At 42.4% G+C, this 23,776-nt stretch overlaps 1 protein-coding gene across 4 annotated transcripts; it reads left to right on the top strand.

Annotated features, from left to right (window-relative positions):
* The first annotated feature begins 4,285 nt into the window (after positions 1–4,285).
* mogat3b (monoacylglycerol O-acyltransferase 3b) lies at positions 4,286–17,247 on the top strand. 4 transcript variants are annotated; one of them, XM_031808279.1, is made up of 8 exons: positions 4,286–4,315; positions 7,580–7,670; positions 8,048–8,155; positions 8,309–8,379; positions 8,500–8,704; positions 8,907–9,081; positions 15,185–15,369; positions 15,721–17,247. In XM_031808279.1, exons 2-8 carry the CDS (start codon positions 7,589–7,591, stop codon positions 15,873–15,875), a joined length of 981 nt encoding a protein of 326 aa, XP_031664139.1. In that variant the 5' UTR covers positions 4,286–4,315; positions 7,580–7,588; the 3' UTR covers positions 15,876–17,247. The 4 variants fall into 4 exon arrangements, with proteins under 4 accessions (XP_031664139.1, XP_020323645.1, XP_031664138.1 ...); XM_020468056.2 differs by having other exon boundaries at positions 4,297–4,339; XM_031808278.1 differs by having other exon boundaries at positions 4,307–4,649.
* Positions 17,248–23,776: the final 6,529 nt, after the last annotated feature.

Raw genomic sequence — 23,776 nt, 5'->3', positions numbered from 1 at the left:
CGTAAGCAGACTGACAGCGTGTGCATTCCTAAACGCACATCCCCAATAGCTGCCCATCTTCACCTTAGGAACTGACAGACCTAGGCTACAACATTACATTCACACATAAAATAACACACGGCTTGCGAAAAGCACATTGTGCACCGGTTGACATGACACATATTCACACCAAACTCATTGAACTTCAACAGACATGGTCAAAACAATTATTCAGAAATACATTAAACCATTTCAGGACTTTGTCGACTAGCCAGTTATAGCCTACTTATGAACAGTTTATTACAGGCATTAACCCTGTCAGTTCGTTAGGCTAGTCCTATTTCCCATCCTGAGGTCTGTATTTTTAATATTGTGAACTGCAAACTGATTTGGGATTGAGTTAAATTGGGATTGTGTCGGCGGTGGAAGTGTCCCAAAACTGTTTGACATTCCACTATGATCTTTTTCAAACAGATAGCCAGTCTATTCAATTACCACTCTATAACAGTTGCCTATTTAGCCTAAAGTTCTCTAAGGCTTACTTTCATGTTGGTATTCCTTCAATCCCGCCTAGTTTCTCCTCTCCTCTCCATCCCATCACTCTCTTCTTAATCTATAAATAGAAGCACATTTGAAAATGGCTGCACCATCATCACTGTCTTATATGACAGGTTGGCATGTGAAGAAGGGAAATATGTATCAGATTTATTCTCAGAAGCTGAACACTGTCAGGGTGTAACGGGATACCAAAGAGTCTGAGAGCAGTTTTGCAGTTATGTTCTATTTATTTCCTACAAGTTCGCAATTCTAAAGTTCAGGGGGGACTGGAAAGGGGAATGGAAACAATAGCAAAGTATGAAATCTGTCAGCAGGCTTTCCGCTTACAATTAGAGGTTTGGAATGTTCACTCAGGATATGAGCTGCCTGGGTGCGGCGCTGTTCAGAAGCTGTGGTGCTGAATCTAGATGGTCTTCTCTTTACTTAGATTTTCGCCTTTGCGGTATTGTCCATGGTGCTGAACTACCGTGCTCATGAGCGCAGCGCTGTTCAGTGGCATGGTGCTGAATCAGCTGTCAGTCTTCTGTTGAGGCTAGCCTACTTCATGCTGGTCGCGGGCCTGTCCACGGTGCTAAAAGGTGTGTGGGCCTGAGCGCATTGCTGTTCAGTTGAACAGTGGTGCTAAGGTTTCTGTTGACTTTGAGCTGAACTCTTAACTGCCCATGTTGCTGAATGTTTGTGAGGTGGTGAGGCTTATCAATGGATTCCTGCAGGCTAGAGATATCTTCATTGTACTTGCGACTTCTACAATGTCAGTTACAACGCAGGGAGGGGTTCAATGCTTGGGGTCTCAGTCATGCAGTCAACAGTCCATTACATGCTTTGTTACAGGTAATATAAAAAGTTATACATTCCTGGTCCCTCCTGAGAAATGTTTGTATAAGTGTATTCTTTGTCTGTATGTAGCCATAGGCTCTCCGTGATTATACAGTTAAAGTCGGAAGTTTACATACACTTAGGTTGGAGTCATTAAAACTCGGTTTTCAACCACTCCACAATTTTGTTGTTAACAAACTAAAGTTTTGTCAAGTCGGTTAGAACATCTACTTTGTGCATGACACAAGTCATTTTTCCAACAGTTGTTTACAGACAGATTATTTCACATATCATTCAGTGTATCACAATTGCAGTGGGTCAGAAGTTTACATACACTAAGTTGACTGTGCCTTTAAACAGCTTGGAAAATTCCAGAAAATGATGTCATGGCTTTAGAAGCTTCTGATAGGCTAATTGACATATTTGAGTCAATTGGAGGTGTACCGTGGCTGTATTTCAAGGCCTACCTTCAAACTCAGTGCCTCTTTGCTTGACATCATGGGAAAATCAAAAGAATTCAGCCAAGACTTGAAAAAAAAGTCTGGTTCATCCTTGGGAGCAATTTCCAAACGCCTGAAGGTACCACGTTCATCTGTACAAACAATAGTATGCAAGTAAAAACACCATGGGACCAGGCAGCAGTCATACCGCTCAGGAAGGAGATGCGTTCTGTCTCCTAGAGGTGAACGTACTTTGGTGCGAATCAATCCCAGAACAACAGTAAAGCACCTTGTGAAGATGCTGCAGGAAACAGGTACCAAAGTATCTATATCCACAGTAAAACAAATCCTATATCGACATAACCTGAAGGACCGCTCAGCAAGGAAGAAGCCACTGCTCCAAAACCACCATAAAAAAAGCCAGACTACGGTTTGCAAAGGTACATGGAGACAAAAATCATACTTTTTGGAGAAATGTCCTCTGGTCTGATTAAAGAAAAATAGAACTGTTTGGCCATAATGACCATCGTTATGTTTGGAGGAACAAGGAGGAGCTTGCATGCCGAAGAACACCATCCCAACCTTGAAGCACGGGGGTGGCAGCATCATGTTGTGGGGGTGCTTTGCTGCAGGAGGGACTGGTGCACTTCATAAAATAGATGGCATCATGAGGTAGGAAAATTATGTGGATTTATTGAAACAACACATCAAGACATCATGTTAAAGCTTGGTCGCAAATTGGTCTTCCAAATGGACAATGACCCCAAGCATACTTCCAAAGTTGTGGCAAAATGGCTTAAGGACAACAAAGTCAAGGTATTGGAGTGGCCATGACAAAGCCCTGACCTCAATCTGATAGAAAATTTGTTGTCAGAACTGAAAAAGCATGTGCGAGCAAGGAGGCCTACAAACCTGACTCAGTTACACCAGCTCTGTCAGGAGGAATGGGCCAAAATTCACCCAACTTATTGTGGGAAGCTTGTGGAAAGCTAACTGAAACGTTTGACCCAAGTTAAACAATTTAAAGGCAATGCTACCAAATACTAATTGAGTGTATGTAAACTTCTGACCCACTGGGAATGTGATGAAAGAAATAAAAGCTGAAATAAATCATTCTCTCTACTATTACTCTGATATTTCAGATTCTTAAAATAAAGTGGTGATCCTAATTGACCTAAAATAGGGATTTTTTACTCAGATTAAATGTCAGGGATTGAAAAAAACTAAGTTTAAATGTATTTGGCTAAGGTGTATGTAAACTTCTGACTTCAACTGTATGCAAATATCGCTATCGTAGAAAGAATCATATCTATTAGGCTACTGTGTAGGCCTAAGCTCCAAACCAGGGAGATGGAAGAAATGTCAGTTGTACAACTGAATGCCTTCAACTGAAATGTGTCTTCCCGCATTTAACCCTCTGAATCAGAGAGGTGCGGGGTGCTGCCTAAATCAAAAATAGCTGAGTGCATATGTGTAATATCCTTTCTAGATAAATAAATAACATTTTTTTATGTATTCTCTATTTGACTCATACTCTTAACTTCATTTTACCATTAGTTAAAGGCCAACCTTTTGTGCTTTATACCCTTTCAAATCAAATCAAATGATATTCGTCACATGGGCTGAAAACAACAGGTGTAGACCTTACCATGAAATGCTTACTTACAAGCGTTAACCAAAAATGCAGTTCAAGAAATAGAGTTAAGAAAATATTTACTAAATAAAGTTTAAATAAATAAATACAAATAAGTAACACAACAAAATTACATAACAATTTCGATACAGGGGGTACCAATACCAAGTCAATGTGCGTGGTACAGGTTAGTCGAGGTCATTTGTAAAGTGACTATTCATAGATAATAAACAGCATGTAGCAGTAAAAACAAAGGGGAGGGGGGGTCAATGTAAATAGTCCCGGTGGCCATTTGATTAATTGTTCAACAGTCTTATGGCTTGGGGGTAGAAGCTGTTAAGGAGCCTTTTGGTCCTAGACTTGGTGCTCTGGTACCACTTGTCATGCGGTAGCAGAGAGAACAGCCTATGAATTGGGTGACTGGAGTCTTTGACAATTTTTGGGGCCTTCCTCTGACACCACCTAGTACATAAACTCAGCAAAAAAAGAAACGTCCTCTCACTGTCAATTGCGTTTATTTTCAGCAAACTGAACATATTTATACAGTGAGGGAAAAAGTACTTGATCCCCTGCTGATTTTGTACATTTGCCCACTGTCAAAGAAATGATCAGTCTATAATTTTAATTGTAGGTTTATTTGAACGGTGAGACAGAATAACAACAAAAAAATCCAGAAAAACGCATGTCAAAAATGTTATAAATTGATTAGCATTTTAATGAGGGAAATAAGTATTTGACCCCCTCTCAATCAGAAAGATTTCTGGCTCCCAGGTGTCTTTTATACAGGTAACGAGCTGAGATTAGGAGCACACTCTTAAAGGGAGTGCGCCTAATCTCAGCTTGTGACCTGTATAAAAGACACCCGTCCACAGACGCAATCAATGAATCGGTGGGTACGGTGGGATTCTAAATGGTCGGTGATCTGTTTGTTAACAAGACTTTAGAAAGGCAGGGCAGGATGGATATTGGTCTGTAACAGTTTGGGTCTAGAGTGTCTCCCCCTTTGAAGAGGGGGATGACCGTGGCAGCTTTTCCAATCTTTAGAGATCTCAGACGATACAAAAGAGAGGTTGAACAGGCTAGTAATAGGGGTTGTAACAATTACGGCGGATAATTTTAGAAAGAGATGGTCCCGATTGTCTAGCCCAGCTGATTTGTAGGGGAACATATTTTGCAGCTCTTTCAGAACATCAGCTATCTGGATTTGGGTGAAGGTGAAATGGGTGAGGCTTGGGCAAATTGCTGTGGGGGGGTGCAGTGCTGTTGACCGTGGTAGGGGTAGCCAGGTGGTAAACATGGCCAGCCTTAAAGAAATGCTTATTGAGATTCTAGATTATCGGTGGTGAGTGTTTCCTAGTCTCAGCGCAGTGGGCAGCTGGGAGGAGGTGTTCTTATTCTCCATGGACTTTACAGTGTCCCAGAACTTTTTGGAATTAGTGCTACAGGATGCAAATTTCTGTTTGAAAAAGCTAGCCTTTTCTTTCCTAACTGCCTGTGTATATTGGTTCTTAACTTCCCTGAAAGGTTGCATATCGCAGGGCTAATCGATGCTAATGCAGTAACGCCACAGGCTGTTTTTGTGCTGGTCAAGTGCAGTTCGGTCTGGAGTGAACCAAGGGCTATATCTGTTCTTAGTTCTAAAAAAATTTGAACGGGGCATGCTTATTTAAGATGGTGAGGAAAGCATTTTTAAAGAATAACCAGGCATCCTCTACTGACGGCATGAGGTCAATATCCTTCCAGGATACCCGGGGCAGGTAGATTAAAAAGGCATGCTCGCTGAAGTGTTTCAGGGAGCGTTTGACAGTGATGAGTGGTGGTCGTTTGACCGCTGACCCATTACGGATGCAGGCAATGAGGCAGTTATCGCTGAGATCCTGGTTGAAGACTGTAGAGGTGTATATAAAGGGCAGGTTGGTCATGATGATATCTATGAGGGTGCCCGTGTTTACGGATTTAGGGTTGGACCTGGTGGGTTCCATGATAATTTGTGTGAGATTGAGGGCATCTACCTTAGCTTGTTGGACGGCCGGGGTGTTAAGCATATCCCAGTTTAGGTCACCTAACAGTACAAACTCTGAAGATAAATGGGGGGCAATTCATTCACATATGGTGTCCAGGGCACAGCTGGGGGTTGAGGGGGGTCTATAACAAGTGGCAACAGTGAGAGACTGATTTCTGAAAAGGTGGATTTTTAAAAGTAGAACCTCGAACTGTTTGTGCACAGACCTGGATAGCATGACAGAACTCTGCAGTAGATTGCAACTCCACTCCCTTTGGCAGTTCTATCTTGGTGGAAAATGTTGTAGTTGGGGATGGAAATATTGGAATTTTTGGTGGCCTTCCTAAGCCAGGATTCAGACACGGCTAGGACATCAGGGTTGGCAGAGTGTGCTAAAGCATTGAGTAAAACAAACTTAGGGAGGAGCCTTCTGATGTATGAAACCAAGGCTTTTGCGGTTACAGAAGTCAACAAAGGATAGCGCCTGGGGAATAGGAGTGGAACTAGGGGCTACAGGGCCTGGGTTAACCTCTACATCACCAGTGGAACAGAGGATGAGTCGGTTAAGGGTACGGCTAAAGGCTATAAGAACTGGTCGTCTAGTGTGTTGGGGACAGAGAATAATAGGAGCAGATATATGCTTCAGCAAGGTTGGCTTATCGTTCATAGCAATGGTAATCAACCGTATCGCTGAAATGGAACGTAAATCACAGAAAATATAGGTTGTGGTGGCAGCTGCAGAGACACAGGGTGTGTTGAGTGGTGGTGTTCTGTCCTCCCAGGTTGTTGGCATGGTGCAGGAGCAGATACGGTCAAAGTAGTGGAAAGGGGTAGGGTTAGTGTTAGTTGGGTGTTTTTTTATTTTCCTTTTTTGCCATTTTGTATCAAATTATAATGTAATTATACTATTGTCCAATTGGGGGCGGTAATGCAACATATTGAACGCCAACCGCAGTTAAACCACACAGAAGAAGAAGCCATGCTGCTGTCTATCGTTTGACCAAATACTTTTTATAGCTAAACCAAGATAGACCACAGCCCGTCGTTTCTATTGGGAACAAATTAGTCATAGGGGCAGAACAAGTAAGGAGGTGGGCAGAGCCAAGCACAAGCTGGCAGGTCCTATTGGCGCGTTCTAACAGACATCTGCATATTTCCGTTAGGGAACGTCTGCTCTGTGAAGTGTGCGGGTGCAAAAACCCAATTCGCCTTTGCACTCCTTCTAAACAATGCCATTTTTTTAAATCTTTGGGGAAAAGTCTAAACGTTGTTGGCTCTGTTCGTAACAGATTATAGTGTTTGGAAAAATTCTGCAGAATGTTGGACAAAATCAATCCAACGTCATCACTACCATATTTATTATTGAGTGGAAACGCCAAGCGGATGCTTCATATTTATACATCCAGTGAAATATCTGTCTCATTGTTCTATCTGCGTTTCGACTGTTGATCCGGAAACTCACTGAGGGACATACTCTTCCGCTCCGAGATTTGTTCTAGTAAATAGATGATATTGAGTTACTATTAAAGATAATAGTATTGTTAATATAGTAACTTGTTCTACTGTCAATGGTTCAACATATTAGACACACTAACAATAGCTCGTTAGTGTGTCAAAGTGTTGGGAGTGGAAGTGATCGTTATTTTCCATATATGCAACTTGAATTGTGATCGAAGTAGCCTACGTCAATGCAGGGTATAACGTTAGGTCTACTAGGCTACGCCGGACAGTTGCTCTGTGAACAATTTAGGGGAAATGACAGGAAAGGTAACAGGAATCAAATCCTTTTCCTATTAAATGCATTGTAGTTTGTCTAGATTGTCAAGTAAACTTTTTGGTGGATTATCGATGTTACATTTAACACATTGCCCTGATCTTTTGATTGATATTCCGTAGGCTAGACATAATGATATATTGATGCACAGACATTAGTGCTATCGCCAATGTTAAGGTCACAAGTAAAATTGAATTTAGATTAGTGATGTAGACAATACCACTGCATTTGATTTGTCATCTCAAGTCTCCAACAAGTGTAGTAGCCTAGCCTAAAGGCCTACACGTCCCCAAGACAATCTCATTTGAAACACACAAATTGCTGACAGAGATGGGAATGCCTGATCATATTGAACTGTATCTATTTTTGCTCTTTAGGTTGAAGGAATGAAGCAGAAAAAGACTAAATTGAAGGATTTCCTCGAGAATATCAGTGTGCTGCAATGGATACTGACCTTCCTCTTATTAGGTGAGACCCCATGTTTACATGTATCTGTGCTTGTATATTTGTGTGTGAGAGAGAAACATGCTTTTTAATGAAATGTTTTTAACCATTATTTAACTAAGGCAAGTCAGTTAAGAACAACTTCTTATTTACAATGACGGCCTACACCGACCTAACCCAGACAATGCAGGGCCAATTGTTCACCGCCCTATGGGACTCCCAATCACAGCCGGATGTGATACAGCCTGGAATCAACCTGGGTCTGTAGTGACGTCTCTAGCACTTAGATGCAGTGCCTTGCGCCACTCGGGAGCCCTTTTGCTCAATGCCAGTCAGCATAATGTATGTGTCATATTTTGCATCCCTCTCTGTGGACCCACTCACCATTCCCTATTCCTCAGGTCTGGCTTGTATTGGGTTGATGGTGTACCTTATGTTTACCTCTCTGTGGCCACTGCCTACTCTCTACTTCATATGGCAGTTGAAGGACTGGCACACACCTGAAAGAGGTACTGGCATACTGAATGTTGCCCTGAATGTTGTGCATTTTTCAAGTGATACTAATCTCTTAAGGTCTCTTAACTCAAGTAAACAAAAAAATGAATTCCTGAATGTGTGCAACTTAATTTGCTTGTGTGAAAGTTCTGCTCTGTCACCACCAGGGGGCAGGAGAACTGCATTTGTGAGAAACTGGAAAATGTGGAAACATGTAAGGGACTACTTCCCAATGAAGGTATGTTGATGATGACAAGCTTTGTAAATTGACCGGAATGATTTTAGTTTTTTGTCTTAATCATTTTAAACACCCTGCTTCTCTCTCCCAATCTGTATCTCTCTCCCTGCCTTTGTTCAGTTGGTGAAGACAGCGGAGTTGAATCCAAACAAGAACTACATCTTAGGGTGTCATCCACATGGGGTCATGAGTATGGGAGCCTTTACCTCTTTCAGCACTGAGGCCTGTGGCTTTATGGACCTCTTCCCTGGGGTGCGCTCCTGCCTCTGCATACTAGGTGGCATCTTCAAGGTCCCCCTCTACAGGGAATATGCCATGGCCACAGGTATAAATGGCTTCCAGGGAAGTTTAGCTCTCTGGAAGCTGTAGTAGTGGATATTGTAAGGAGATGTAAATGTTTTCTGTGAGGAAAAGGGATGTTGTGGTGTTGCCAATCAATCACCATGAATTCCCCCTTAATGTAACACAATATCCTTCTACTCGCCTCTGTTCAATAAATTACTCTGTCTGTCTGTTCCTCTCATCAGGTTGTTATCCAGTCAGCAAGCCCAGTCTAGAGCACCTTCTGTCTAAAAGTGGGAAAGGCAATGCGGTAGTGATTGTGATAGGGGGCGCTACTGAGTCTCTGCTGAGTCTGCCTGGGGTCAATACTGTGTATATGAAGCAGAGGAAAGGCTTCGTCCGGGTGGCCCTGGAGTTTGGGTGAGTTATCTTATCACTCACACTGATGCAGACTACTGCCAATCTAGTAAGGCCAACCTTACTTTGCTACCTGACACCTTTACGGTTTTTACTTTTTTTTTCCCTCACTCAACTTGTTTTTCATTCAACTTTTTCACTCCGGACGCTTTATCTGGACATGGTTCGTCAGGACCTCCAACAGTCGAAGCTAAGTAGTAACATTAACATGATGCCTTCTAATTGCAGTCGCTGTACTCATAATATACAGGAGAACGATCGCCTTACGGCGAGGATAGCTGTGCTACAAGTCAGCTTCAGACGCAATCGTTAGGCAAGGGTAATTTCAGGGTAGGAAAGGATGAAACAGCTTCTGTGCCATCAGTAAGTACAAATAGTAACGTTAGTATAAATCCCCTCGCACGGTCCCCCCAGCCGGACAACATTCTCATGGTTTCTGGAGGGAAATGCTGTAGAAATGCTCAACCGGTGTCACTCATTCAGCCAACAACCTTTCAACTGGTTTTCCCCATTAACCTTTTATAACTAGGGGGCAGTATTTTCATTTTTGGATAAAAAAACGTTCCCGTTTTAAACAGGATATTTTGTCACGACAAGATGCTCGACTATGCATATAATTGACAGCTTTGGATAGAAAACACTCTGACGTTTCCAAAATTGCAAAGATATTGTCTGAGTACAACAGAACTTATGTTACAGGCAAAACCCAGATAAAAATCCAACCAGGAAGTGCCCCATTTTTTTGAAAGCCCTGCATGCCAATGACTCCTTATATGGCTGTGAATGAGCTACGAATGAGCTTACGCTTTCTACGTATTCCCCAAGGTGTCTACAGCATTGTGACGTCTTTTTACTAATTTATGTTGAAGACTAGCCATAAGGGACCACATTTAGCAAGTGGTCACATGACGGCTCCCGCAGAAAATCTTGCGTAAAGTACACAAGTAGCCATTTTTCCAATCGCTTCTTATGAGAAACCAATTGTCCCGACGGATATTTTATCGAATAGATATGTGGAAAACACCTTGAGGATTGATTCTAAACGTTTGCCATGTTTCTGTCGCTATTATGGAGCTAATTTGGAAAAAAGTTTGGCGTTGTAGTGACTGCATTTTCCGGTCGATTTCTCAGCCAAACGTGAAGAACAAACGGAGCTATTTCGCCTACAAAACTCTTTTTGGAAAAAAGGAACATTTGCTATCTAACTGGGAGTCTCCTGAGTGAAAACATCTGAAGTTCTTCAAATATAAATTATTTAATTTGATTGCTTTTCTTATTTTTGTGAAAATGTTGCCTGCTGGTAGCAGAGCCTAGCAATCAAATTTTATTTGTCACATACACATGGTTAGCAGATGTTAATGCGAGTGTAGCGAAATGCTTGTGCTTCTAGTTCCAACAATGCAGTAATAACCAACAAGTAATCTAGCTAACAATTTCAAAACTACTACCTTATAGACACAAGTGTAAGGGGATAAAGAATATGTACATAAAGATATATGAGTGATGGTACAGAGCGGCATAGGCAAGATACAGTAGATGGTATTGAGTACAGTATATACATATGAGATGAGTATGTAAACAAAGTGGCATTGTTAAAGAGGCTAGTGATACATGTATTACATAAAGATGCAGTAGATGATATAGAGTACAGTATATACATATACCCTACATTATTCACCTCATATGTATGTAAACATTATATTAGGTAGCATTGTTTAAAGTGGCTAGTGATATATTTGGCGACATTTCCCATCAATTCCCATTATTAAAGTGGCTGGAGTTGAGTCAGTGTGTTGGCAGCAGCCAGTCAATGTTAGTGGTGGCTGTTTAACAGTCTGATGGCCTTGAGATAGAAGCTGTTTTTCAGTCTCTCGGTCCCAGCTTTGATGCACCTGTACTGACCTCGCCTTCTGGATGATAGCGGGGTTAACAGGCAGTGGCTCGGGTGGTTGTTGTCCTTGATGATCTTTATGGCCTTCCTGTGACATCGGGTGGTGTAGGTGTCCTGGAGGGCAGGTAGTTTGCCCCCGGTTATGCGTTGTGCAGACCTCACTACCCTCTGGAGAGCCTTACGGTTGTGGGCGGAGCAGTTGCCGTACCAGGCGGTGATACAGCCCTACAGGATGCTCTCGATTGTGCATCTGTAGAAGTTTGTGCTTTTGGTGAGAGCATTATGCCATGATAAACTTACACAAATGCTTGTCTAGCGTTGGCTGTAAAGCATATTTTGAAAATCTGAGATGACAGTGTGATTAACAAAAGGCTAAGCTGTGTCAATATATTTCATTTGTGATTTTCATGAATAGGAAGATTTTCTAGGAAGATTTTTGGTTGGGCAAAACTAAACATGGCGGTGTTCGCCTTAGCAATCTCACTAGGATAAAGACCACCTCCATTCCTATTATTATTGAAAGAGATCGTGATACCTCACATCTCAAAATAGGGCTACTTAATGTTAAATCCCTTACTTCAAAGGCAATTATAGTCAATGAACTAACCACTGATCATCTTGATGTGATTGGCCTGACTGAAACATGGCTTAAGCCTGATGAGCCATCATCGACTCAGTGGGTTTTGTCCAACATGTCTCTGGACCTACTCACTGTCAGTCATACTCTGGACCTAGTTTTGTCCCATGGAATAAATGTTGTGGATCTTAATGTTTTTCCTCATAATCCTGGGCTATTGGACCACCATTTTATTACGTTTGCAATTGCAACAAATAATCTGCTCAGACTCCAACCAAGGAGCATCAAAAGTTGTGCTTTAAATTCACAGGCAACACAAAGATTCCTTGATGCCCTTCAAGATTCCCCCTGCCTACCCAAGGACGTCAGAGGACAAAAATCAGTTAACCGCCTAACTGAGGAACTCAATTTAACCTTGCGCAATACCCTAGATGCAGTTGCACCCCTAAAAACTAAAAACATTTCTCATAAGAAACTAGCTCCCTGGTATACAGAAAATACCCGAGCTCTGAAGCAAGCTTCCAGAAAATTGGAACGGAAATGTCGCCACACCAAACTGGAAGTCTTCCGACTAGCTTGGAAAGACAGTACCGTGCAGTATCGAAGAGCCCTTACTGCTGCTCGATCATCCTATTTTTCCAACTTAATTGAGGAAAATAAGAACAATCCAAAATTACTTTTTGATACTGTCGCAAAGCTAACTAAAAGGCAGCATCCCCCAAGTGAGGATGGCTTTCACTTCAGCAGTAATAAATTCATGAACTTCTTTGAGGAAAAGATCATGATTATTAGGAAGGAAATTACGGACTCCTCTTTAAATCTGCATATTCCTTCAAAGCTCAGTTGTCCTGAGTCTGCACAACTCTGCCAGGACCTAGGATCAAGAGACAAGTGTTTTAGTACTATATCAATGATGAAATGAAAATAATCATGGCCTCTAAACCTTCAAGCTGCATACTTGACCCTATTCCAACTAAACTACTGAAAGAGCTGCTTCCTGTGCTTGGCCCTCCTACGTTGAACATAATAAACGGCTCTCTATCCACCGGATGTGTACCAAACTCACTAAAAGGGACAGTAATAGAGCCTCTCTTGAAAAAGCCAAACCTTGACCCAGAAAATATAAACTATCGGCCTATATCGAATCTTCCATTCCTCTCAATTTTTAGAGAAGGCTGTTGCGCAGCAACTCACTGCCTTCCTGAAGACAATGTATACAAAATGCTTCAGTCTGGTTTTAGACCCCATCATAGCACTGAGACTGCACTTGTGAAGGTGGTAAATGACCTTTTAATGGCATCAGACCGAGGCTCTGCATCTGTCCTCGTGCTCCTAGACCTTAGTGCTGCTTTTGATACCATCGATCACCACATTCTTTTGGAGAGATTTGAAACCCAAATTGGTCTACACGGACAAGTTCTGACTTGGTTTAGATCTTATCTGTCGGAAAGATATCAGTTTGTCTTTGTGACTGGTTTGTCCTCTGAAAAATATACTGTATATTTTGTTTGTTCCTCAAGGTACTGTTGTAGGACCACTATTGTTTTCACTATATATTTTACCTCTTGGGGATGTTATTCGAAAACATAATGTTAACTTTCACTGCTATGCGGATGACACACAGCTGTACATTTCAATGAAACATGGTGAAGCCCCAAAATTGCCCTCGCTAGAAGCCTGTGTTTCAGACATTAGGAAGTGGATGGCTGCAAACATTCTACTTTTAAACTCTGACAAAACAGAGATGCTTGTTCTAGGTCCCAAGAAATAAAGATCTTCTGTTGAATCTGACAATCTTAATGGTCGTACAGTCATCTCAAATAAAACTGTGAAGGACCTCGGCGTTACTCTGGACCCTGATCTCTCTTTTGATGAACATATCAAGACTGTTTCAAGGACAGCTTTTTTTCCATCTACGTAACATTGCAAAAATCAAACTTTCTGTCAAAATGATGCAGAAAAATTAATCCATGCTTTTGTTACTTCTAGGTTTGACTACTGCAATGCTCTACTTTCCGGCTACCCGGATAAAGCACTAAATAAACTTCAGTTAGTGCTAAATACAGCTGCTAGAATCCTGACTAGAATCACAAAAATTGATCTTATTACTCCAGTGCTAGCTTCCCTACACTGGCTTCCTGTCAAGCAAGGGCTGATTTCAAGGTTTTACTGAACCTACAAAGCATTACATGGGCTTGCTCCTACCTATCTCTCTGATTTGGTCCTGCCGTACATACCTACACGTACGTTACGGTCACAAGACGCAGGCCTCCTAATTGTCCCTAGAATTTCTAAGCAAACAGCTGGAGGCAGGGCTTTCTCCTATAGAGCTCCATTTTTATGGAATGGTCTGCCTACCCATGTGAGAGACGCAAACTCGGTCTCAACCTTTAAGTCTTTACTGAAGACTCATCTCTTCAGTGGGTCATATGATTGGGTGTAGTCTGGCCCAGGAGTGTGAAGGGGAATGGAAAGGCTCTGGAGCAATGAACCGCCCTTGCTGTCTCTACCTGGCCGGTTCCCCTCTTTCCACTGGGATTCTCTGCCTCTAACCCTATTACAGGGGCTGAGTCACTGGCTTACTGGTGCTCTTTCATGCCGTCCGTAGGAGGGGTGCGTCACTTGAGTGGGTTGAGTCACTGATATGATCTTCCTGTCTGGGTTCCCCCCCCCCCCCCTTGGGTTATGCCGTGGCGGAGATCTTTGTGGGCTGTACTCGGCCTTGTCTCAGGATGGTAAGTTGGTGGTTGAAGATATCCCTCTAGTGGTGTGGGGGCTGTGCCTTGGCAAAGTGAAGTGGGTGGGGTTATACCCCCGGACAGGGCCTAACAGGAAGGATATCATCGGATGGGGCCACAGTGTCTCCTGACCCCTCCAGTATTTATTCTGCAGTAGTTTGTGTCGGGGGGCTAGGATCAGTTTGTTATATCTGGAGTTCTTATCCGGTGTCCTGTGAATTTAAGTGTGCTCTCTCTAATTCTCTCTTTCTCTCTCGGAGGACCTGAGCCCTAGGACTATGCCTCAGGACTACCTGGCATGATGACTCCTTGCTGTCCCCAGTCCACCTGGCCGTGCTGCTGCTCCAGTTTCAACTGTTCTGCCTGCGGCTATGGAATCCTGACCTGTTCACCGGACGTGCTACCTGTCCCAGACCTATTATTTGACCATGCTGGTCATTTATGAACATTTGAACATCTTGGCCATGTTCTGTTATAATCTCCACCCGGGCACAGCCAGAATAGGACTGGCCACCCCTCATAGCCTGGTTCCTCTCTAGGTTTCTTCCTAGGTTTTGGCCTTTCTAGGGAGTTTTCCTAGCCAACGTGCTTCAACACATGCATTGCTTGCTGTTTTAGGTTGTGTTTCTGTACAGCACTTTGAGATATCAGCTGATGTACGAAGGGCTATATAAATAAATTTGATTTGATTTATGGATGGACCAGTAGTGAGAGGCCACGAATGCACAAGAAAGCAGTGTTGTAGTTAAAAAAATACAACCATACATCACATAGCTACATCATTGATTCACTGAACTGACTGGCTAACTGCTTTTGGCTGTGTTTTAAGAATTACTTTTTTGTACATTTATTAGATAACAACCCAGTGGGTCAGTTCTCATCTCTCTCATTGTTCCTCAGGGCTGACCTGGTGCCTGTCTACTCGTACGGGGAGAACAATATCTTCCGCCAGGTCATCTTCACAGAGAACAGTGTGGGCTGGAGGTTGCAGCAAATCTTTAAGAAGCTCATGGGCTTTGCCCCCTGTCTGTTCGTGGGTGAATGCTGGTTCTGGATGCCTTACCACTGCCCTGTTACCACTGTCGGTCAGTGACTATGTCAACGAAATGCCTTGCTTAATTTACTGATTAACTTATCATTTTGAAAATGCACAGCGTTGTCTTATGATCTGCCATCGGTTACTGAGGTATAGCTTTTTTCTGTTATACAGTAGTTTGCAAAAGTAGTGGCTTCAGAAGTGTTTTAGTAACTTTTAGTGAGTTTTAAAGTCACTTTAGTAATTCACTAGATTAGAAAACCGCTTTGCGTGACTGATTATAGAACGCAGCTTGTGTAGCTTTGAACAAATGCTCTCTCTCTTTGTGATACGGTATGCACAGCAACATAGTGTTAAGTATCTCACTCTGCTCCACCCATTTTTGTGTATTCCTCTCCAGTGGGTAGTCCTATCCCAGTGCCAAAGCGGCCTTCCCCCACTCAGGAGGAAGTGGATCACTACCATGGCCTCTACATGGAGGCCCTGGCCAAGCTCTTCCATGGACACAAGGCCAGCTGTGGACTCTCAGACAGCCACGAGCTACACATCATATAGGCCAATCATTTAGACTGCTCCCACAAGGACTATGTGAATGACGAGAGTTGTCATGGTGTCTTTCTGTCAGATACTGTAGCCAACCTCCACAGTGGGACTACTTGAATGAACATATTCCAACTCAGGATCCAGCGATGTCCCAATCATTGATCCACTAAGCTGCCTGGCTAATAACTTTGGACTGTATTTACTGTAAGGGAACAGTGCATGTGCTTTAATGTACCAATAATTTAACCACTTTGGTAAGGTTTTTTTTCAGTTGTTCAGGTACACATTTTTTTCTTGAGGCAAGCCGAAGTCGGTAACCCCTTCGTCGGTAGTCAACAGTAGGATTCTTCAGTAAAATCTTTGTAATTCAGCAAGAGGCGACTAATTTTCATGCACATTTTTCCATTGAGAAATACTGTACCAAACATGTAAAATGCGTGACTAAGATCTCCTCTGCAAAAACGTCAATTAATGACAGATTTCTTGAGTCATCTTAGATGAATTCTGACTATTTTGAGAAAGTGTATACTGGCTAGGACTTTGGCTAGCCAACCAGCTGAACTGAAGCATACTGATGCTTTCCACTCGTCCAACATCCCACATCTCAATGTTATTACCCCCAAAAGCTGTTAAGTACAACACGCACACACACCACAACTTTTGGGGGTAATATTATTGATTGATACTGGCAAGATGCACAGTGCAACAGGTAGATATTATATTCTTAGTAGTTGTAATGTGTGTGTTATATATCCATCACAGACTATCGGAGGTGGTGGTACAGGTTGCCATGGAGATGTATGGATGAGTGGAATGCCCTGCAGGAGTTGAGGTGGAGTTTAACCTCCATAAGCCTGACAGCATGGTGCTCTCTAAAGGCCTCATTATGCTTCAGTTTGGGTGGCACCTAGCCGAACCTAATGAGTGTGCTCGCATACTCCATTGTTTGAAAAATGAGAAAAAAAAGTGGCATATGAGACGCTGTAGCCAATAAATACTTTCTCAAAATAGTTAGAATTAATCTAAGATAACTGAAAAATTCTGTCATTAATGTTGACGTTTTTGCCAGAGGGATCTTAGTAACACAATTGTACATCTGAAAAAGAATGCACCAAACATCTTAGTTAATGAAAAAATGTGCATGAAAATGAGTCGTCTCTCATTAAACGACACAGACATTATTAAAGAATCCCTACTGTTGACCAACAACCGACGAAGGGGCGTAGACTTCAGCTCCGAACTACGGCTCGCCTCCAGAAAAACATTTGTGTTCCCGAACAGCAGAAAAAAACCTTCACCGAAGTCCATAACGAACAAAAACGTCACAAAATGTTGTCTTAATTAATGCACAAACTCTACTAAACAGTTTCGGCTGGGAATCATGCTGACGCCTTTAAGATACTCTCCATTTCATAACAAACAGAGATTGATTGTGATTTAGGATTTATAAGGAAATACCGTGCATACACTTCTACATGAATGTGGATGCTACCATGATTACAGGTAGTCCTGAATGAATCGTGAATAATGATGAGGGAGAAAGTTAGAGACATAAATATCAGACACCTGTGAAAGGAGGGAGTCATTGCTAAGTTATGAGTGGAGAAACTCACAAGTTCTACCCATCACAACACTAACAACATTCAACCAAAAGAGAAGAGACCAGGTACACCCTCTGCAGTGCCAGTGGTGTACCTGGTTTCATGTTGCGTGCCCAGGCAGCGGACACAGCAGTAGCGCGCCCAACAGGAATTGCAGGTGTAGGGAGACCGGAAGCCACACATGGCACAAAAGTGACGCTGGGGCAGTTTGGAGGGCTTGGCACAGGCAGTCGGGTCCCTCATTCCGACTCAGTTCCTATAGCGAGCAGCTGGAGATGAAAGGAAACAAGGATTGTGAAGAGAAGGAGCAAATGATTAAAGAGAGGGGAGGAACGCAGGGCCAGATTTATGGACCTCACCTCTTCTTCCAGTAGAGCCAGGAATTTTTTCTGAAATCTCAATTTGAAATAATCTCGTGTCTTCTTCTTGCCTGAGGACATAAGTGGAGTGAGCCAGGAATGGACAGATCAGTGATTGCAAAACTTGTGTATTAGGTAGCTTTAGACTCATGGCTGTCCTCAAACTGGGGGAGCATCTTGGTCAGCTGGTTTAGGCTGGAATGAGGATCATCAATTGTCCTTTTCGAAGTGTCTTTAGCTGTCTGGTTAAAAGCCAAGTTATGCTTCATCCGAAAATGTGGTCGGAGGCTTCGTATGGAGATTGTGACGCCATTGTGGAGCCTCCGGAAGCATGCAGAGGCCAAATCAAGCTCCATGCACCTCTCAAATGTTGTAACAATGCAGCGGGCTCCGTATAGCTCCGCATTGACGTGATTGGTTGAAGCATGTTGTCTTCTTTTGACTCTATACTCCAAAAGTATGGATTTGAAATCAACTTTAATTATCTTCATCCATATTGGGTGAACCGTATAGAAATTACAGCACTTTTGGTACATAGTCCCCCCATTTTAGGGGAGCAAAAGTATTGGGACAAATTCACTTACCGGTATGTGTATTAAAGTAGTAAGAAGTTAGGTATTTGGTCCCATGGGAGCGGTTGGAACCCCAAGGGGTTAAATGAAAACGTCACATCAAAATAAAAAATATACAATAAATAAGTACAAAGATGAAAAAGGTTTGTTAAAATAGATAACAAAACTTACTAATTATAAATGACCTGGCAATGTGAAGATAAGAATTCCAGGGTATGGTACCTCCATGTCTGACAGTGACCTGGCAATGTGAAGATAAGAATTCCAGGGTATGGTACCTCCATGTCTGACAGCGACCTGGCAATGTGAAGATAAGAATTCCAGGGTATGGTACCTCCATGTCTGACAGCGACCTGGCAATGTGAAGATAAGAATTCCAGGGTATGGTACCTCCATGTCTGACAGCGACCTGGCAATGTGAAGATAAGAATTCCAGGGTATGGTACCTCCATGTCTGACAGCGACCTGGCAATGTGAAGATAAGAATTCCAGGGTATGGTACCTCCATGTCTGACAGTGACTTGGCAATGTGAAGATAAGAATTCCAGGGTATGGTACCTCCATGTCTGACAGTGACCTGGCAATGTGAAGATAAGAATTCCAGGGTATGGTACCTCCATGTCTGACAGCGACCTGGCAATGTGAAGATAAGAATTCCAGGGTATGGTACCTCCATGTCTGACAGCGACCTGGCAATGTGAAGATAAGAATTCCAGGGTATGGTACCTCCATGTCTGACAGCGACCTGGCAATGTGAAGATAAGAATTCCAGGGTATGGTACCTCCATGTCTGACAGTGACTTGGCAATGTGAAGATAAGAATTCCAGGGTATGGTACCTCCATGTCTGACAGTGACCTGGCAATGTGAAGATAAGAATTCCAGGGTATGGTACCTCCATGTCTGACAGCGACCTGGCAATGTGAAGATAAGAATTCCAGGGTATGGTACCTCCATGTCTGACAGCGACCTGGCAATGTGAAGATAAGAATTCCAGGGTATGGTACCTCCATGTCTGACAGCGACCTGGCAATGTGAAGATAAGAATTCCAGGGTATGGTACCTCCATGTCTGACAGTGACTTGGCAATGTGAAGATAAGAATTCCAGGGTATGGTACCTCCATGTCTGACAGTGACCTGGCAATGTGAAGATAAGAATTCCAGGGTATGGTACCTCCATGTCTGACAGCGACCTGGCAATGTGAAGATAAGAATTCCAGGGTATGGTACCTCCATGTCTGACAGTGACCTGGCAATGTGAAGATAAGAATTCCAGGGTATGGTACCTCCATGTCTGACAGCGACCTGACAATGTGAAGATAAGAATTCCAGGGTATGGTACCTCCATGTCTGACAGTGACCTGGCAATGTGAAGATAAGAATTCCAGGGTATGGTACCTCCATGTCTGACAGTGACCTGGCAATGTGAAGATAAGAATTCCAGGGTATGGTACCTCCATGTCTGACAGTGACCTGGCAATGTGAAGATAAGAATTCCAGGGTATGGTACCTCCATGTCTGACAGCGACCTGGCAATATGAGGTCTTGTGTTATTTCGGTGGATTTCAGAATTAACCTGGAAGAGTCAATTGAAGGGTTTAAGTAAACTGTCTGGGCTGTATAAATATTTGTAGATAGTGCATAATTGGCGTACATTAATGTCATAAATAGACAACATATTGAACTTCTTAAACAGAGGTGCAGATGGTGCCAGGTAATTACAGGTGGCCAGTCTTGAAAATGTATTTAAAATTTTACTGGAATTTTTTTAATGTTTGTGCTTTTCTAATGACTGTTTTCTGTGTTCATGCAAGTGTGACTGACTGAACAAATCCTCACTGTCAGTAGCTGCATTTTGACAGTACGTCCAGACCTTTGTTTTGAGAATGAAAGATATCTGTTTCAAGATCTCAGCTTAGTCTGTCACATGTTATGAGCCAGTATTGGTCAGTCACATGAATGAAACAAAATGGTAATGATGAATTCATTATGCTAAATCATGGAAATATAACTTGTCTGTGTATATCCCTATATAAGACAACTGCTGGGACTGCCCTGGCAGAGCTCCTGACAGACATGTGTACTATAGGGCGTTGAGTTGGTTGGAACCTCTCCAGCGCGCTGATAATAATCAATGATTAATTTAAGATTGGCTTTGAGAGTCTCTGGTGGTAATTTCCACAACATGGAAGTGAATTTCCACGACAATTTGGCGTCACGAACTACATAATTGATTCTGCCTGCAGAGTTTTCCCAGTGGGGGTCTGCGAGGAAAACCGGTGGCCCATTTTATGAAGCGTGAGGGAAATTCCCATCTGACCGAAAGAGGACAAGAACCCGCCCAGATCAGACTCTTACTGTGAGCTGCGCAGGAGGAGACACATCATCTGCAAACAATTGAGGGATGGCAACTGATTTCAGTAAGTCAATTTAAAGGAATTTGTATAAAAATTATATTTAAAATATAAATAAACAAAGATGTAGAAGGATGGTACCACTAACCTACAAGATAACACAAGGTGTTTTTGAATACCAGGTGTTATTTACATGTATGGGAAGTGGCAAGACTATAGAACCTATAGAGACCATAGCAATCTATTACTATATCAACTATTGACACAATGGATGCTGAGGGACTGTAGATGCTGTAGGGACCATAGATGCTATAGCTATAGGGACTATGGATACTCAGGGACTATAGATGCTCAGGGACCATGGATACTGTAGAGACTATGGCGACTGTAGAGACTATAGAGGAACTGCAGAAGATACATATGATGTGGAAGAAGGCTAGACCTAGTCTTAGAGAGAAGACTAGAGCGAGGGCAAGTAACAGTAGCATGCTCCACTGACAGCTGTCTGTAGGCATTTATAAGAGAAAGGTGCACGTGGTCTGCAGCCACTGGTAGAGAATAGCATAAGGTGCACTCTGTGCTATTTTATATGTATAGTGAAGATATGATGCATAGGAGATAACGGCAGAGAATCGTTGAAGATGCTCATGGGGTAATAAGGGAGATTACAGAGTGTGTTTGGGAATTGTACGAAGTGAATGTGGATGTGAAAGTTGTGTATGGTTGTGTTAGTGAGGAAAGGACGTGTTAAGCTGATTGAAATTTGGATAATAAGCTGATTGATTGAAATTTGGGTGTTAAGCTGATTGGAATTTGGATAATAAGATGATTGATTGAAATTTGGATGTTAAGCTGATTGAAATGTGGATAAAAAGCTGACTGAACAGAGTGAATGAGAGCTGTCAGGGGACTAGCTCCAGTGGGAAAGAGGATTACTGATTCTGTGTGAGCTGAGTTTTCAGATCAATAACATTATCATGGGGTTCTGTCCACCACTGCCCATCGATCTACAGGCTGTGAGCACAGACAGAAGAATACCTATAACGTTATAAAGGGATTCTGTATGGAGATATGAAAGGAGAATATGCAGAATATATTTCTGGACACCTAGCCATGGCCCGGGACTGGAAGATGCTTGTCGATATTGGCCAGCAACTCATTTTTCCACCTGAGATTGCTTCTACCAAGCTTAGGCCAGACATGGTACTCCGGTCCCCTTCACGAAAGGCTGTGTACATCATAGAGCTCACAGTCCCGTGGGAAAACTCTGTTGAAGAGGCCTACGAGCATAAGAAACTGCGTTACACAGAGTTGGCAGCTGACGCAACTCAGCATGGCTGGAATGCAAAAGTCTGGCCAGTTGAAGTGGGATGCAGAGGATTCGTGGCTTCTTCCACCATCAGGTTGCTGAAAGAACTTGGAATCCATGGACAGGCTCTGCGGCAGACCGTCAGAGCAGTTTCTCAAGCAGCTGAAAGAGGCAGCCAGTGGATCTGGATCAAACGGAAGGACCCTTGCTGGGCTATAACTTCATGACCCCCCACCCCCACCTGAGAACCCAATTCAGATACCTCCAACTTGAGGAGGGCATATGAGGTATGCGGTCAGCTGTATGGCTGACTCAGGGAAGAGGACGCCCCTGCCTTGCATAGTCCCGTGGGAAATCTTAATTGGCCATGGGACACAAGCTAAGGCTTGATCACCCTTTAGCTGGCCACCTTTGATGAGGGTGTTTAGTGATTAAAGGCCGAAACACCCACTGATTCGAAGGCACACTACTGAGGATGTGGGTTACTATGGGTTACTAGAAATAAAGTAACATAATATTTGTATAATGGATTACTAGAGATAAAGTAACATAATATTTGTATAATGGGTTACTAGAGATCTGATGAAGTAACAATATAAATAATAATAATAATATACAACTTGCACACACTCATGTAGATGTACAGTGCCTTGCGAAAGTATTCGGCCCCCTTGAACTTTGCGACCTTTTGCCACATTTCAGGCTTCAAACATAAAGATATAAAACTGTATTTTAAAACTGTCATTCAGAGATCCTCACTGAACTTCTGGAGAGAGTTTGCTGCACTGAAAGTAAAGGGGCTGAATAATTTTGCACGCCCAATTTTTCAGTTTTTGATTTGTTAAAAAAGTAAATAAATAAATGTCGTTCCACTTCATGATTGTGTCCCACTTGTTGTTGATTCTTCACAAAAAAATACAGTTTTATATCTTTATGTTTGAAGCCTGAAATGTGGCAAAAGGTCGCAAAGTTCAAGGGGGCTAGTAACCGGAAGGTTGCGAGTTCAAACCCCCGAGCTGACAAGGTACAAATCTGTCGTTCTGCCCCTGAACAGGCAGTTAACCCACTGTTCCTAGGCCGTCATTGAAAACAAGAATTTGTTCTTAACTGACTTGCCTGGTAAAATAATAGATGAGGGGATACAGATAGCTGGAGTATAAAGTATTTAAAAAGTCAGATGTCAGTGAGTGGTTCTCACTTTTAAATACATTTATGTTGTAATCACCCAATAGAAAACACATTTTATCTTCATTATTAATCAAATCCAAGGTTGATGCAAGGATATTTTAAAAAAAACGACCAATGTCAGAATAGGGTGGTCGACAGATGCATCCAATTACCACTTTTTTACCACCCCTATGAGAAGAGATTCAGCGTCACTGTTATCAGATGTAAGTGCGAGGTCCTCTCTTACAAATAATTGAAACGTTTATGAACAAAAATGGATATTCCTTCTCCATTGCTATTTTCTTCTCTGGGTCTTCCTTTCCTGTTGTGGTCCTCATGAGAGCCAGTTTCATCATAGCGCTTGATGGTTTTTGCAACTTCACAAAAAATTTGGGGGTTACTACATGATTCCATATGTGTTATTTTATAGTTTTGATATCTTCACTATTATTCTACAATGTTGAAAAATAGTAAAAATTAAGATAAACGCTTCAATGAGTAGGTGTGTCCAAACTTTTGATTGTGTGTGTATGTATATATACACACACATA

This window comes from Oncorhynchus kisutch, linkage group LG28 (genome assembly GCF_002021735.2).
Source record: "Oncorhynchus kisutch isolate 150728-3 linkage group LG28, Okis_V2, whole genome shotgun sequence".
Classification (NCBI taxonomy): domain Eukaryota; kingdom Metazoa; phylum Chordata; class Actinopteri; order Salmoniformes; family Salmonidae; genus Oncorhynchus; species Oncorhynchus kisutch.
The sequence above is the reverse complement of the archived record's forward strand: the minus strand, read 5'-3'. Positions and strand labels throughout refer to the sequence as shown.